This window comes from Oryx dammah, unplaced genomic scaffold, assembly GCF_014754425.2.
Source record: "Oryx dammah isolate SB20612 unplaced genomic scaffold, SCBI_Odam_1.1 HiC_scaffold_2, whole genome shotgun sequence".
Lineage (NCBI taxonomy): Eukaryota > Metazoa > Chordata > Mammalia > Artiodactyla > Bovidae > Oryx > Oryx dammah.
In genome coordinates, this window is record NW_024070186.1 from 157,880,052 (window position 1) to 157,895,424 (window position 15,373).

At 62.2% G+C, this 15,373-nt stretch overlaps 2 protein-coding genes across 2 annotated transcripts; one reads left to right on the forward strand and one right to left on the reverse strand.

The window, feature by feature from the left end:
- The first annotated feature begins 4,402 nt into the window (after positions 1-4,402).
- MSLN (mesothelin) lies at positions 4,403-8,018 on the forward strand. The gene is made up of 10 exons (XM_040229889.1): positions 4,403-4,621; positions 5,125-5,168; positions 5,277-5,376; positions 5,991-6,169; positions 6,260-6,415; positions 6,593-6,735; positions 6,814-6,941; positions 7,260-7,354; positions 7,566-7,752; positions 7,828-8,018. Exons 1-10 carry the CDS (start codon positions 4,537-4,539, stop codon positions 7,920-7,922), a joined length of 1,212 nt encoding a protein of 403 aa, XP_040085823.1. The 5' UTR covers positions 4,403-4,536; the 3' UTR covers positions 7,923-8,018.
- A 331-nt stretch (positions 8,019-8,349) lies between these two features.
- Positions 8,350-15,171, reverse strand: LOC120882266 (mesothelin-like protein). The gene is made up of 15 exons (XM_040266191.1): positions 15,114-15,171; positions 14,764-14,884; positions 13,589-13,709; positions 12,969-13,054; positions 12,723-12,849; positions 12,460-12,650; positions 12,100-12,190; positions 11,747-11,888; positions 11,210-11,397; positions 10,979-11,134; positions 10,775-10,902; positions 9,797-9,927; positions 9,608-9,702; positions 9,154-9,409; positions 8,350-8,828 (listed from the first exon to the last, which is right to left on the reverse strand). Exons 1-15 carry the CDS (start codon positions 15,169-15,171, stop codon positions 8,350-8,352), a joined length of 2,370 nt encoding a protein of 789 aa, XP_040122125.1.
- Positions 15,172-15,373: the final 202 nt, after the last annotated feature.

Consider the following 15,373-nt stretch of genomic DNA (forward strand, 5'->3'; position numbering starts at 1 on the left):
CACAAAGCATGGCCTTCATGTTAACAAGAAAACGAGTCTCACACACCTCCTGTGCAGTCAAAGTTAATGTAGGACTTGAACTGTCAGTTCCCACCTGCGCTGCAGCTGTTGGGTCTTTTGGGCTCAAACTGCAGTTCTTGCAAGTAGGCACAGAGGAACCTCCTCACATCTCCAAATTCATGGAACTGTGCAGTTGCGGGGGCCCCACCTAACCCTACAGTGGAAGCGATTAACCCTGTTAAGTCCATCTAGTGAATTTTTAAATTCCAGAGTTTGTATTTTTCATTTCTAAAATTTCCTACTTGGTTCTTTAAGGACTATTTTCATTTTCTCCTACCTCTGCATGCATGAGAGCCCATTTTTTCCATGACCTCATTGTCTAATAATCCTAACACTGTCTTATCGGCCCCAGCAGATTCTTCTCCCTGAAGGACGGGTCACAGTCTCCTGGCTCTCCCTGTGGCAGCAGCTTTTGATTTTATCCTGACTGTTGTGACTGTTTTTGTTGTGTAGACACTGCACTCTGTTATATTTCTACAAAGACTGTTGCTGCCTCTGTTTTGGCAGGGAATGAACTTGGTCAGGCTTGAACTGTGACCCCTGCCATTCAGAAAGTGGGCAGAGTTTTGGCCAGTTGGCCATTTCAGCTGTCTGTCTCACACACACCGTGGTTCAGGGGTCACTGAGGGGCTGGGTGGGGCTCGTACACAGAATCTGGGGTCCCTTCCTCTGCTGTCTCCTTTTCAGAGTTCTCCAGTTACTCTCTGCTCTCTGGCTCCTTCGACCAGAAAGATGGGGAATTTGGGCTGTTGTCTGAGCAGTCCACCCCACAAAGCTACACCCACAAAGGGAAATCTACGCTTCCTGACACGTTCTTGATTCCCATCCAAAATCTGCCTCCTTCCCTTCACTCCCCAGAGCCCTTGGAATTGTTATTTAAAAAATAAATTTATTGTTTTTTGGCTGTGCCATGCAGCATGCAGAATCTTCGTTCCCCAACCAGGGATTGAACCCAACCCGCCTGTAGTGGAAGCGCCCAGTCTTAACCCACTGAAGTCCTGGGAATTGGTTTTTAAATATTTTGTCCTGAATTTTTCAGTTATCTATGAACATGACTTTTTTTTCTTTAAGACACTTCTATCTGTGAGTTAGTTCATGTCCCTGGTGTCCATGGGATTTCCCAGGCAAGAACACTGGAGTGGGTTGCCATTTCCTCCCCTAATGTACCTGGCAGCCGTCCTGAATTCTGTATGAATTGGTATCGGGCTTGACTGCACAGAATAGAAAACCCAGCCCATGGAGAGAGGTCAGAGACCGGGTAGCTGTACACACACAGATCAACAAACAGAAACACTTGCAGGTGTGCGTTGCAGACAGACTTGACTCAAGTGTCGAGGGTTCGGGGCAGGGATCAAAGGAGCTGCCAGGGACTCCAGCTCCAGGGGTGAACACGTAGGCTGCGGGGCCAAGTCAGGATCTGCACAAGTGTCCACGAGTGCCCAAGTCAGGATGCAGACACTGGTGTCCAGCCAGCACAAAGATGCATGTTGTCCACCCCTGGGGCTACAGCAGCAGGAAGGTGTCTTCCACCTCCCTTCTGGAAGATGGCCAGTGTATGGGTAGGTGGGCTCCCAAGGCCCCCTCCCTGGCCACTTCACCGCCATGCTGCCCCCAGCCTGAAGCTCACTCCCAGGGGTCATGTCCTGGCCTGGCAGCAATCACCCAGAACCTGCTGACTTGGGTCGAGACTCTCATAGCACCAGCTGGGGGTCACTCCCTGGCCTTACTGTGCAATTGTGGCATCTCTGTGGCACTGAGCCTCAGTTTTGCCACCTGAGAAATGGGAGAATAAGACCCGATGAGGCAAGACCTTGACTCCCCACACATGCCTGGTGCCTGACGGTCAGCCAACCTGGAGCTCCCACGCCTGCCCACAGAGGAAAAGGCAGAGGCGGCTCCCCTGCCTCCACGCCCTCCCCAGGTCTCCACCCGCGCATTCCTGCAGCCTGAGTCCTACCCCTCCCAGCTGCTGGCCAGCCCCACATTTGTTTCCCTTGACAAACCAGGAGTCTGCATCCTAGTTGAGGAAACAGACTCAAAACTGGCTGATTACCCCAGAACATCAGAGTCACCATGGGCAGGGCCGTCCCCGCTGACCCTGGGGAAGTGACCAGGGTCTTCAGCACCCAGCCCAGGCTCCAGGCTCTTGACTGAGCTCGGCCTCATCTGCGTGGGGTGGGGTCACGAGGGAGGGTGTGCGGGGGAGGTGATGGCGGGACACTTCGGTTGGCACCTCCAGCAAAACAGCTCTGCTGGGAGCAGGGATTGGGCGGAGGCTGGTACTGGGCCCAAGCTGGGAGGCTGGGGGAGACACAGCAGCCCCCCTCTCCTGCCCCCGCTGGTGCTTCACCCTTGTCGCCACTGCACCTGGGGAGCGGCGGGGACCACCTCCCCTGATCTCAGAGGGCCCACAGGGTCAACTCCATCCTAGCCCCAGCTGCTCCTGACTTGCCGTGTGGCCCCGGGCAAGCCACAAGGCGTCTCCATGCTTGGGGCGGACGAAATGATCCTGTATCCGAGCCTCTAAATGTGTACTCTATGCCCCTTCCGTCTCTCACTAGAGTGGCCTGGGGCGGCAGGGAATGTGGTCTGACTTCATTTTCACCAGCTGAGAACCAGACCTTGGGGGCCGAGCTTGGGCTGGGGTGGGAGGGTCTGTGGGTGGTGAGACAGGTGGGGAGGGAGAGAGCTTCCACCAGCGTCCTGCAGCTGCTGGAGGCCATGAGCTCAGGACTCTTGGGCTGGGTGTCGGAGCCAGCCCGACACACACACGGCCACGGCCACCGCTACCTCGTGCGCCTCTCTGACGAGCTGCTGGTCCACTCAGACCCCAGACCCCACGTGCTGTCAGGCAGGCCCACCCCAGGTCCTGGGCAAGGGCCTGAATCACCTTCTCCAGTGAGTGCAGTGTCTATGCAGGCCCACATCCAGCGGGCACTTGGGGGAGTGTGCAGGTGGTTCGTGAGTGACAGGTAGCCAGGTGGACACCGGTCTTGAAGGACTCAAGGTCTGAGAGGGGACCACCCTGGGTACCAGAAAGGGAAGCGGTCGAGCAGCCTTGTGAAGGGAGACAGCGCAGTGAGCGGCCTGTGTCCTTGTTGCACTCGTACGCATGGCCTGGGGGGCCCCAAACAGCCGTGACCCCTGTGATCACACTTGGGCCACTCTGGGAGCTGCCACCCTGACAGCTGAGGTGCCTCAGCGGCCCCGACCTAACCTGCGTGGTGGAATGGTGTGCAAAGGTTCCAGGTTCCAGGGCCCGCAATGGCTGGCAAAGGTTCTGGGGGCACCCCTACCGGGGTGTGGGGTCCTTCATTACCTGAGGCTGGGTTTGGGGGCTCAGGGGAGACAGCAGGGGGACACAGAGCTCGTGCATGGCCTCACCCACCCCCAGGGCAAGGCCCCACTCAACTGCCTATTTTCTGGTCTGGGGGCCTGGTGGGGACGGGGGACGGGGGGCCCCCCTGGTCTTTTGCTGCTTCCCAGGACACTCCCTACAGGCTGGGCTCATTGCCCTGCTGAAAGGGGGTGCTGAAGCACAGAAGTGTGCCCCCGTTTCTGGGCTGAGGTGGGCCCGACACAGGCCTGGGTGGAGGTTTGGGGGAGGGAGGTGTTCCATTCCACCTGGCCCTGGTGGCCCCCCTCCAGGCCTCCCTGGGAGATGCGTGTGGACAGCGGTTTGGTCTCCTTCTGACCCCCACCTATTCTGGGACAATGTTCTCCAGAGATCCACTCCCCACCCACCTCCTGCCCACACTGGCCCACAGCCCCCAACCCCACTCCAGAGAGCACAGGAGGGCCCCCAGAATGCCCGCCTGCCCCTACCCGCGGGGCTGACTGGCGGGAAGGGCTGTCACCTTCAGCTGTGTTTTGGCTGTACCACATGGCACGTGTGACCTCAGCTCCCCGACCAGAGGCTGAAGCTGGGCCACAGCAGTGAAAGCCTGGGGTCCTGACCCCTAGGCCCCGGGGAACTCCCTTTGGCACTGCCCAGGCCTCTGCTTTGCGGGGGAGCTCAGGAGGGAACCCGGTGGGCCCTGCCAGCCTGGTGCCCCAGCAGAACCTGGGTTTGCACAAAGCCCAGGGGAGATGACCATGCTGCGGGGTAGGGTCGGGGTCCGCTCAGCTCCCCAGTGTTGAGTGGGAAACCGAGGTCAGCCAGAGCCAGCAGCGGCTCTGCCTCCTCACAGAAAACTTCTGCCCGGCCCTGCCCTGCCCTGCGGGGCTTGAGACCTGCGCCAGCTGGGGCCCTCATGGCTGGGGGCCGGGCTGACTCACCCTGACCCTGCAGGAGGGGCCGGCTTCCCAGATGGGCGGGGCCGGGGCCGGGCCGGCTGGTGCTGGGGGCCGCCTCACAGACGCCCTGGAGGCTTGTGCAGGTCTGAGCCCTCCAGCCCCGGTGCTCCTTCAGCACTGGCCTGGGGCGGTGCCGCGGTGGGGTGACACAGTGGTGCGGACATCAGAGCACCGCAGACCATGGCCTTGCAGACCGCTCCGCCCCACCTGGGATCCCAGAGGACTCGCGCCCACGGCAGCCTCCTGCTCCTGCTTCTCTGCCTTGGTGAGCACTGAGGGTGGGCAGCCGGATGCTGGAGTGCGGAGAGCCACGGGGGTCCGCAGGGGGCTGGGGCTTCAGGAAGGGCTCTGCCGGCTCTTCGGGTGCTCCCCCTCTGTGGGCGGGGGCCCCCACCTGACTGGTGCCCCTGAATCTGGAGACCCGTGTCCTGAATGTCAGCAGGTGCGAGTCCCAGGCAGGCAGCTAGCCTTATCTCTGCCCCCAGAGGGGACTGTGTCTGGCAGCCCTGCTCGACCCCTCTGCTCTGCAGGGCTGGAGGCCGAAGCAGGGTAGTGTTTGGGGCACAGGCCAAACTGAGGGTGCCCATAGCACAGGTGTCTGCCTGCTCTGAGCAGAGGGGCCCCAGGAGGAGGATGGGGAGGCCTGTGCTCCTTCGAGGGGTGTCGTGGGCCGTGCCACCAGGGGCTGGCCAGGGACCACCGTGGCTCCCTTCCTCCCAGGGTGGAGCCCCTGGCCACCCCTCAAGCCTGGTGTCCCCTCCCCTGCAGGTTGGGTTCTACGTTCCAGGGCCCAGGCTGCAGACGTGGGACTGGTAAGGGCCCTCTGGGGAGTCAGGGGAAGGTTTTCTGGCCCTGGTTGGGCAGGGTTCCTCGGACCCCAGGACACTCCCTGCTCAGTCCCAGCCCTGCTCTGTTCTCAGGCTCTCCTGACCTCAAGGTTGCAGCGCACATCCCAGGACCTGTCCTGGCAGCAGCCTAAGCTGACCGTCCTCCTCCCGAGGGCCCGGCGGGGCACAGAGAGTGAGCATGCAGCCCAGCCCCATCAGTGTCAGGAGGCGGGGGCTGGGGGCTCGCACCGTGAGGTCTCCTCAACCTGTACCTGCGGCCCTTCCCGTTCACTGAGCTCCTTCAGTCATGCTAACGCGGGAGAGTGAATAGAATCTCGCCATTTTGCTGATGAGTAAATGGAGGCCTGGGCTTCCCTGATAGCTCAGTTAGTAAAGGATCCACCTGCAACACAGGAGACCCTGGTTCGATTCCTGGGTCGGGAAGATCCACTGGAGAAGGGAAAGGGCTACCCACTCCGGGATTCTCGGGCTTCCCTGGTGGCTCAGCTGGTAAAGAATCTGCCTGCAATGTGGAAGACTTGGGTTCCATCCCTGGGTTGGGAAGATTCCCTAGAGAAGGGAAAGGCTACCCACTCCAGTGTTCTGGCCTGGAGAATTCCATGGACTGTGTAGTCCATGGGGTTGCAAAGAGTCGCACACATCTAAGCGAACTTCACTTTTCAAACCGAGGACCAGAGAGTCTTGTGTTGCTCAGGGTCTCAGTGAAGGGAGACCCTGCGGGAGGAGGAGGAGGAGGAAGCTGACGGGAGAAGCCCAGCACCCCCCACCCCCTGGCTGTCCCTGCAGAGAAGGCCTGCCCCCCAGGGCGGGAGGCCGAAGTGGTGGATGAGAACCTCTTCTTCTATGAGGAGTGGGAGCTGGAGGCCTGTATGGATGGGGCCCTGCTGGCCACGCAGATGAGACAAGTGAACCTGATTCCTTTCACCTACCAGCAGCTGCACATTTTCAAGCGCAAACTGGATGAGGTAGTTCAGGGCTCAGCCCGCCTGCCACAGCGCGGCCGTCCCCGCCGCCCCAGTCATGTCAGCGGCCCTTATGGTCCCTTCCCCCGGAAGTTCTACCCACAGGGGTACCCCCGGTCCCTGATCGAGCACCTGAGTTACTTCTTCCTTTACGTCACCCCTGAGGACATCCACAAGTGGAATGTGACTTCCCTGGACACCGTGAAATCTCTGCTCAAAGTCAGCCAAGGGCGCGGGGTAGATGCTCAGGTGAGAGCTGTGGGGGTGGGGAGGGGCAGACATAGGGTGTGAGGCTGTGCAGGCCCGGTCTAGGGGGGCGCAGTGTGAGATGGCACAGGCCTGGGGGTGGCACAAGGCGTGCGGTGGTCCAGGCCCGGGGCATACATCTCTCCCTGCCCCAAGCCACTGAGTGGCCTCCTCCCACAGGTGGCTGCCCTGATTGCCCGCTATGTAAGGGGAGGAGGCCAGCTGGACAAGGCTGCCCTGGACACCCTGGCCACCTTCCGCCCTACCTACCTGTGCGTCCTCCGCCCCGAGCAGCTGGGCTCCCTGCAGCTCAGCGTGCTTTGGTGAGTCCTGGGGTCTGTCGGGGGTGGTGGGAGTGCTGTGCTCTGAGCTCACTGCCCGGCCCCACGCTGCCTCCTCAGGATGACCACACCCCAGGACCTGGACGCGTGCAGCCCACCACAGATGGCTGTCCTCTACCACAAGGCCCACATGGCCTTCCAGAACGTCAGCAGGTCTGAATACTTCACAAGGATCAAGCCCTTCCTCGGTGAGCCCAGGAAGATACGGAGGGAATGATGCCTGAGGTTCCCCCATCTTTGGGCAGTCCACTAGCGGCATGACTAGTGTTCAAAGTCTGTCCCTCCGAGTGTGTGTTGTTGGCTGAGACCCTGTGAGTTCTGGGCACCTCCAACCTCTCCTCCAACCCAGAGGGTCAAGTGGTCAGCAGGCAAATCAGGGGCCCAGGAATTCCTTAGGAAAAGGGACTCTTGGTAAAAGAAGTGGCTTCTGGTGGCCTGTGGTCAGAGGGTGGGACTGGGGGCTGCTGCACGGTCTCACACCTGGGGGCTCCTCTCCCGGAGGGCAGGTGGGGCCTCCACGGAAGACCTGCGGATTTTTACTTGGCAGAACATCAGTATAGACGCGGCTGCATTCAAGAAACTGCCAACAGAGGCGGTGCTGGTACCATGGCGGGGCAAGGCGGGGCCTCTCGTGGGCAGGGCCTCTAGGGGCGGGGTCTTGGGAGGGGCGGCCATCAAAGCCCCTTCCAGGGTCTACAGAGGCTAAGGCGGGGTCCGTGGGTGGGGTGTTGGGGTGGTTTGGGTGGAGGAGAAGCCCGAAGTCTCTGGGAAAAGGCAGGATGACTCTGACCGCCGCCTGCGGGCTCTGGCAGTCGCTAACCGTGGCCGAGGTGCAGAAACTTCTGGGCCCAAACCTGGTGGGCCTGAAGGCTGAGGCAGGGAACGTGCCCCTGCGGGACTGGATCTCCCGGCAGTCGCAGGAGGACCTGGCCAGGCTGGGGCTGGGGCTCGTCGGCGGCGTCCCCAACGGCTACCTGGTCCTGGACCTCCACAGCCGAGGTGGGCTGGGGTGGCCGGCTGGGCGGTGTCGGGCAGAGTGAAGGGCAGGGGCTGAGGCGCCTCTTCTCTGTGCAGAGGCCTCCTCCGGAGGCCCCCACTGCCTCCGACGAGGGCCTGGACCTGTGCTCACTGTGACCGCAAGTCTGCTCCTGGTCTCAGTCCTGAGCTGAGCTGGCTGCTGTGCCCTGGCGACCAGCACTGCATGGAGACCCCACCGGGCTGGAACCCCCAGGGCTCTGAAGCTCAATAAAAGAACCCCATCCTCCTCTTGTAGAGGTGCCCCGTGGTGTTCTGAGGACTGAAATGGGAGCCCTGACGGCTGTGCCTCCTGCATAGGGCCACCTGGGTTGCAACCCCTCCCACGCGCACTTGGAAGGGGGAGGGACTCCAGGCAGGAGGCCCTCAGGGCCTTCCTGGCGCCATTTCCACACAGGGTCTCCCCCGAGTCCAGGACAATGCTCCAGGCGGCTTCTGGTGACACAGCTGCCCAGGAGATGGCCAGTTGGAGTCCTGATCCCAGCTGAGAGGGGCTCTGTCCCTCCTCAGGCCCAGATCAAAGGGACACAGGCAGGAAGATCACCTTGTCCTTTATTCAGTTCAGCTGGCCAAGTCAGTCCACAGAAGAAGCCTGAGCACAGGGGCAGCGTCGCCCTCACTGGCTGGGGCAGTGACCCCGGGCCCAGGCCCTCGCTCCGGCTCCAGGTCCTGGGAGCTGGGTGTAGGCAGGGACTGGCCCTGCAGGACCCTAGGATGGGGGGTGTGGCCAGGTCCCCTGGGGCCTGCATCTTGGTCTAGGCAGGTGTCCAGCTCCACGTGCCAACCCCTGTTCTCCCGCATGTGGAGCTGGGGCAGTGCGGTCCTCCACCATGCCCTGTGGGTGGTGCCAGCTGGGCCTTGGGGTGCCCCCATACAGCAGCCACAGGAGGCCTGCGAGCAGGGCCATAGCCAGTGGCAGGTACCCCAGGTGGGCTGGTGGGCTGCCTGCAGGTAGGACACGGAGGGAGCACCTTCAGTCCAGCTGGGAGCTCCCAGGCTGCCCTGCGTCCCAGGCTCAGGGCCCACACCTCCCACCGTCCCTGAGGGTGGGGAAGAGCAGTGAGGACCCCCAGGTAGGGCCGCTCTTCTGGGCCCCAATGGGGACCTCAGAGCTTCCCCATCCTCCACTTTCTGCTGCTCAGCAGGTTTGGGGAGGTGACTGTGTCTTCACTAACTCAGCAGGCAATGCAGGGCAAAGTCAGTGTCACCCATGTGTCACCCAAGGAGGCAGATGGGAAGCGACGCCAGCAGAGAATGAGATTGGGTGAAAGAGGAGAAACCAGTAGCGGGTGTCGGGTTGTGGGGGCGGGCACACAAAGCAGAGGGGGAATGGCCCACTCCAGGGGGAGGGTGGGTGCAGGGTACCTGAGCTGGGGGCGGTGCTCCCAGGCCCTTCTGAGGTGGGGGCTTGATGGTGCGTCCAGAGGGTGGTGCTGGGCGTCCCAGTGGTCGAGTGGGCAGAGCTGGTGGGGCCGGTGGGGTCCGTGTCCAGGCCCAGCTCGCTCAGGGCTGACCGATTGAGGCTGCGGAGCCAGGAGCTGATGATAGGGTGGCTCCGAGCCTTCTGCAGGTCCCCCACGTTCGGACCCAGCAGCGTCGTCACGTTGCCCACGCTCAGGCTCTGCAGGGGGCAGTGAAGGGTGGAGGAGGGAAGGGGCTGGGTCAGAGCTTGGCCGAGGCGGGGGTGGTAAGACCCTGCGAAACGCCTTGGAGAAATGACCTGGGGCCCACACTGCACACCTCAGACTTTGGGGTGTTGGGGCCTGCAGACCGTGACCTAAGGCTCCCCGACTCCCTCTGACGGGTAGCCCCCACCCACCTGCAGCACTCGGGGGTTCAGGTTGGTGAAGGTGTCGATGTCCATGGAGACGTTAGCCTGGGCCAGGTGCCGCAGCTCCTCCACCGGGGCACCGCCTAGGGGCGGGGCAGCGATGAGGCGGGGGGTGGGGGTGGGGCTCGAGGGGGCGGGGCTTCCGGGAGGCGGGCCCCACGCCCGCCCGGGTCTCACCGAGGTAGGGGCGCATGAAGCGGTAGTAGGTGTCCGTGGTGCTGGCGCTGGCGAATGCCTCGCGGGCCTTGTCAAAGAGCACGTTCTTGCGGGTCTGAGGGCAGGAGGAGATGTCCAGGGCCCCGGCCAGCCTGAGAGAGGGGGCGCGGCTCGTGGGCAGGCCAGGGGCCCTCCACCTGGGGACACCGGCCCCGCCCTGTCACCCCGAACCGCGGCTTTCCCCTTGCCCTCGGTCCTGGGATCCGTAATGTGGACGCAGGTGCACCAAGAACCTCACAGTGTGAGGTTTTGGTCTCTGATTTGGAGATAGGGTCTTTCCTGTTTGTACACATAATCAGATTAAGATGCGGTCACCCTGACTTAGTTCTTCAGTCTCTGAATCGTGTTGGGCTCTTGGCGACCCCATGGACTGCAGCAGGCCAGGTTCCCCAGTCCTTCACCATCTCCCAGAGTTTGCTCAGACTCGTGTCCATCAAGTCGGTGATGCCATCCAACCATCTCATCCTCTGTCGTCCCCTTCTGCCCTCAACCTTTCCCAGGATCAGGATTTTTTCCAGTGAGTCGGCACACAGACTTAGGGTGGGCCCTAAATTAATGACTGGTGTCCGAAGAAGAAGGGAATGTATGCACAGGGAGGCAGAGACGGGTGATGGGGCCCCGAAGCTGGGAGAGGAGGAAGGAGCCTCCCCTTCAGGTCTCAGAGGGAGCACGGCCCTTCTGACGACTGGATCTCAGATTTCCGGTCTCCAGACTATGAGAGGACACGATTCTGTTGCTTTCAGTCACTCTGCTTGTAAACCTTTGTCACTGCGGCCATGGGAAACCGGTGACCTCGGAAGGCCTGGCCTGGGCCCCCACCTGGGCCTGCCTTGGCTGAGGAGTGCAGCTGCCTCTGAGGTGGGGTCGGGGGCGGGAACTCTGACGGGGGCTCACTGGAACTCTGAGGTGGGGCTCACCAGAACTCTGAGGGGGGCTCACCGGAACTCTGAGGGCCGGATGGCCTGGATCTGCCGGGGGCTCATCCAGCAGAGACGAGAGCCCCCAATGGCCACGAGCAGCGCGCCAGTGACGGTGCCATTGTGGTCCAGGAACTTCTGCAGGATGGCCTGCAGGCAAGGTTGGGGTCAGCAAGGCCAGGGTCAGCGAGCGTCTCCCGCCCACCACACCCCTACCCTCCCTCACCTCGGTCTGGTTCTCCAGGGCCCCGTCTGGGGCCAACAGGGTCACGACCGTGTCCTTGGACGTGATGCGCCACTGGCCAATCTCCGAGAGGGAGTAGAGGTAGACCAGTGAGGGGATGAGCCGCAGCTGCTCCTCGGGGACTCCGCCTGGGTAGACCTGCAGGTGGGCGCCAGGTGGTGGTCAGGCCACACCACGACCCCCACCCCCTCCCACCACCAGGCCCTGACACACCCTAGCTAGCTTAGCTTTGACGACTTGCTGGCACTCGGTGGGCAGCGGGTGCTGCAGCAGGGGGTCCAGGTTGGCCCTGAGCACACGGCTGCCCAGGCAGGACTCGAGCTGCCCGCAGTCGTAGCGCATCAGGAAGAGGTCGTCATGCAGGGTGGCCGCAGTGATGTTACCACGGACGCAGGGTCTCCCTGTGGTACGGTGGGGTGTGGGTGTTTAGGACCCGGCTGGTCAGCCTCTGCCTGAGCTGACCGCCACTGCTGACTTTGGGCCCCACCTCACTCCTAACCTTGACTCTTTCCAAGCTTGACTCCTAGCCAAAAACTTGGCTAAGACCAGGCTGAGTCAACCCTGACCTTGATCTCAATGCCCAAACCGGCCCCACCAGACTCTGACCACTGCCCCCCGCCAGCACAGAGGTCCTGGTCAAGCTCAGGAGGTCCAGGCAGAGGGTGCCATGCCACTGGGCCCCCCACTGCAGGATGAGAAACCTGAGCAGAGGGGGACGCAGCATCCTCAGGCCATGGTGGCCACACTGACCTGTATCCCGCTTGGATGGTGAGGACACTGCCTTGGACTTGGCCTCAAGGAAGCTGGTAACAAAGTGCCTGGCATCACGCTGCCTGAGCTGCCCTGCCCGGCACGCGGCCACTATGCTGCGGAAGAAGTCCAGGCCCACGGCCTGGCGGGCGGGCCTGGAGAGTCCACACCCTGGGGAGGGCCACTTGTTCTCTTCTCCTTCCCCTCAGACAGAAACTCCATGACGGGGACGACTGGGGACACCACTTGGGTATCAGAGTGGCTGCAGGCCAGCCCTCAGGGCTGGACGGGCTGGTGGAACATCGGCCGGATCCCCTTTCCCCCGCATCACCCCGCCTGGGGCATTGCCCTACCTCCTGCAGCTGCATCCACAGCCTGGGGCTGATGTATGAGGCCAGGTGTCCCAGAGCCCGCAGCCCCTCCAGGTTCCAGGAGCCGGGGGGCCTGGTGTGCAAAGGGGGCTCCGAGTCGGGTCCTGAGAAGCGCTGGGACCCCTCAGGCCACGTGCCCTCCCCAAGTGCCGTTCCCAGGGCCCGCCCAGTGGACGCTTCCACCCCAGGCCTCTGGGTACCCCATGGACTACAGGGTCACGGTGGGGCGTGAGCTGGGTTGGACTTGGAGGTCAGTGGGGCTGGGAACATCAACCCCCAGGCTGCCTCTTCTCTCATCTGCAGGATGGGAGGCCTAGGCAGAAGGGAGGGGCCCCCACCCACCCGAGGACGGTCCTGCCGCTGGCCAGCAGCCTGTTGAGGGCAGCCTGCTGGGCAGCTGTGAGCCGGGGACAGTGCTGCAGATTCTGCAGCACATGGGGGTCTGCAGCCACGATGCTGGAAGCGTCCATGTCACACACCAGGACCCCGAGGAGCAGCAGGTCGGAGGCGCTGAGCCTTGGCCAGGGCCCTCCCTGCAGGATAGCAGGTCAGCACAAGCCTGGTCCCACAGCCCATCACCCGGCCGGCCGGCCCACAGCGCCTACCAGGCAGGCCAGGGCCCTGTGCTGCAGGGCGGCCCTCTGGTCGGGCAGATTGGCCAGCAGCTCTGTGTCTCCTTGGGCGGCACGGCGGATGAAGGCCCGGCAGTCTGCTTCCTTCACCTGTGTCAGGCTGCGGAAAGGTTGGGGGGCCGCGGGGAGGGCCGACGGGGGTGCCTCTGAGTGATGGAGGTGCCCCTGGGAGCCTGCTCAGCCCACATGGCCGGGTGCTGGGTGAGGAAGGGCACTCACTTATAGAAGAGCAGCAGGTCGGGGGGGTGGAGCTCGAAGTCGCCCTGGAGGTCTTGTTGGGCGGCCAGGTTGGCCAGGCAGCTGAGCTGGGCAGGGCGGGCGGCATGTCACTCGCAGCATGGCCTGGGCTCTCCTGGGCTCTCCGCTCTGACTGGGCCCTCCCTGGAGCCCCCGCCCAACTCTCAGCCCTGTCCTGTGTCCACCAACCCCTCCTCCTGCCTGGCAGCTCTCTGTCACTTGACTTCCTGTCTGCCTCTTCCTGCATCCACCTCCAGGTGAGAACAGGACAGGGAACACCAGCCCAGACCCCTCCCATCCGGTGTCGGGCCCTACCATGGTGGCTCACTAAGGGTCCACTTACCCCATCCACCCCGCCTGGACATCTTGTCCCGTTCCCCTCAGGTCATGTCAAATGCATTACTGACTTTATATTAATTTTATAATAAGACTGTCCGCTCTAGGAGAACTACCCTGCGTCCTGACGCCACGATCCTGGCCTTGTGCTGCCCGGGCCCCCTGCTAGGGGGCGCCTCCCTTCCTGCCTGTCCCTGGGGCCCTTCTCCAGGGAGTCCACCCCTGCCCTCGACCCCCAAGCAGTCTTGGCGGTGGCCGCCGCTGACCTGCCAGGCTCTGAGGAGGACGTGTTGCGTTGCCATCCTCCTGATGAGCGCTGCAAGTTGGTCGCGGGACAGCTGGCTGGCTGGCTGGCACCAGAAACCTTGCAGGAGGGAGGCGCTGGCACTGGGCAGAAAGGAGGCTGACAGTGAGGGGCAGAGGGAGTCGGGGCCCTAGACTGCAGCCTTCGGGATGGAGGTCAGACTCCTCAACTTGGGGTGAGGGTGAGAGATGCAAGAGGTGTGGACGCCCCCCACCCCCCCGAGGGCACCCTTGTGGTGCCAAGGCTCCAAGCTATGAGCAGGGCTTACAAGGAGCCCCTGTCCAGAGACTTCTCTGGTGGTCCAGTGGCTAAGACTCCATACTCCCAATACAGGGGCCTGGGTTCTATTCCTGGTGGAGCTAGGTTCCGTATGCTGCAGCTAAGGGTTTGTATGCCACAACTAAAGATCCCGTGTGTGCAGTGAAGACTGCATGTTCCGCATGTTGCAAATAAAACCCAGCACAGCCAAATAACTTAAAAAATAATAATAAACATTAAAAGAAAAGTGACCCCTGTCCTGACTCTGGGTCTGAGGCCCAGTACCAGGAGCCCAGTTCTGGGGCTTAGGGCTCCGAGGCCCCAAGATGGCCAAGGGTTTAGAGGGCAACTGGTGGGTGCCCACAGCCAGGCCATCCTCGTGGTGTGACTCTAAGAAGACCCATGCACCAGCAAGGGTCAGGTCTCACAAGACCACAGCCAGGGCTCGACTGGTCCAGCTTAGCCTGCAGCCCTGCCTGGTGGTTCAGTTGATTGGTCCATTGATGAGGGCAGACCAGTGACTTCCAGCCCCCACCAAGAGACCCCCTAGATGGGTCTCAGTTTGGGGCTTGAGAGGGCAATCAGGTTCAGGGTGGAGAGAAGGAAACTGAGAGGCCTCAGGACAGGAAGTGACTGTCTCCAGGCCGAGGAGGGGGGCCTGTCCCAGCCATGTGGGTGCGACTCCGCTGCAGGACCCCAGAGGTCCAGAACCATCTCCAGCGAGTGACCTGGGCCACTGGGGCCAGGCCTCTGTGTCAGAGCCCTGCTCGGCCATGCCCGCATGTCGTGAGCAGACCCTGAAGGTGGTCACTCCTTCTCACTCCCACCCAGGGAATCTGCTTCAGGAAACCTGATTGTGGACGTGGAGCCTGCACTCACCTGGCCCACAGGTCGGCCCTGCTGGCATCCAGGCCTCTCTGGGAGGCTCCCTCGGCCTGGGGGTGAGAGCAGTGGGCAGTGAGTGACACCAGGAGGGCGAGGCCCATGCTCATCAGGGCACCTGGAACAGAACAGGCCACGCGCATGCGTGTGGGAGCGTCCCGTTTGGGTCCGCTAGGGCCCTGCATCCCGGCTGGGCTTGTGACTGCCCCTGACGCTGGGGAGCGCCACCTGGGGAGCTGGGCACCTATGCGCCAGCCTGGCCCCGAGCCTGCTGGCCACCTCTGGCCAGGCAGGCATGTGTGGCAGTGTGTCTACTATCTGGTGCTGTACGCGTGTGCACCTCGTACCTGTGTGGTGGTGTAGCCACACGTGTGGTAGGGTGTACATGTCTGTGGTGGCCTTCATGCCCACACAGTATATCTGTGTGTCTGCTGGTGAGGCAGTGTACACACATGTGTGATGGTGTGTATGTGCGTGTGTGACGATGTGTACACAGTTGTGACAGTGTTTATGCTTGTGTGTGGCGGTGTGCACATACATGTGTGGTGGTGTGCATACACGTGTGTGGTGGTATGTATGCGACGATGTGTACACGTGTGTGTGACAG

What these genes read in the sequence shown, in the direction of transcription:
- LOC120882266 (XM_040266191.1), bottom strand. Translation starts at nt 15,171, where the DNA reads ATGAAGGCCACCACAGACATGTACACCCTACCACACGTGTGGCTACAC. An exon ending in GACCTGCTGCTCTTCTATAA is followed by an intron (nt 12,850 to 12,968) that starts GTGAGTGCCCTT and finishes ACCTTTCCGCAG; the next exon opens with CCTGACACAGGTGAAGGAAG. An exon ending in CTTCATGCGCCCCTACCTCG is followed by an intron (nt 9,703 to 9,796) that starts GTGAGACCCGGG and finishes CCCCGCCCCTAG; the next exon opens with GCGGTGCCCCGGTGGAGGAG.
- MSLN (XM_040229889.1), top strand. Translation starts at nt 4,537, where the DNA reads ATGGCCTTGCAGACCGCTCCGCCCCACCTGGGATCCCAGAGGACTCGC. An exon ending in AGGCTGCAGACGTGGGACTG is followed by an intron (nt 5,169 to 5,276) that starts GTAAGGGCCCTC and finishes CTCTGTTCTCAG; the next exon opens with GCTCTCCTGACCTCAAGGTT. An exon ending in CCTGGACCTCCACAGCCGAG is followed by an intron (nt 7,753 to 7,827) that starts GTGGGCTGGGGT and finishes TTCTCTGTGCAG; the next exon opens with AGGCCTCCTCCGGAGGCCCC.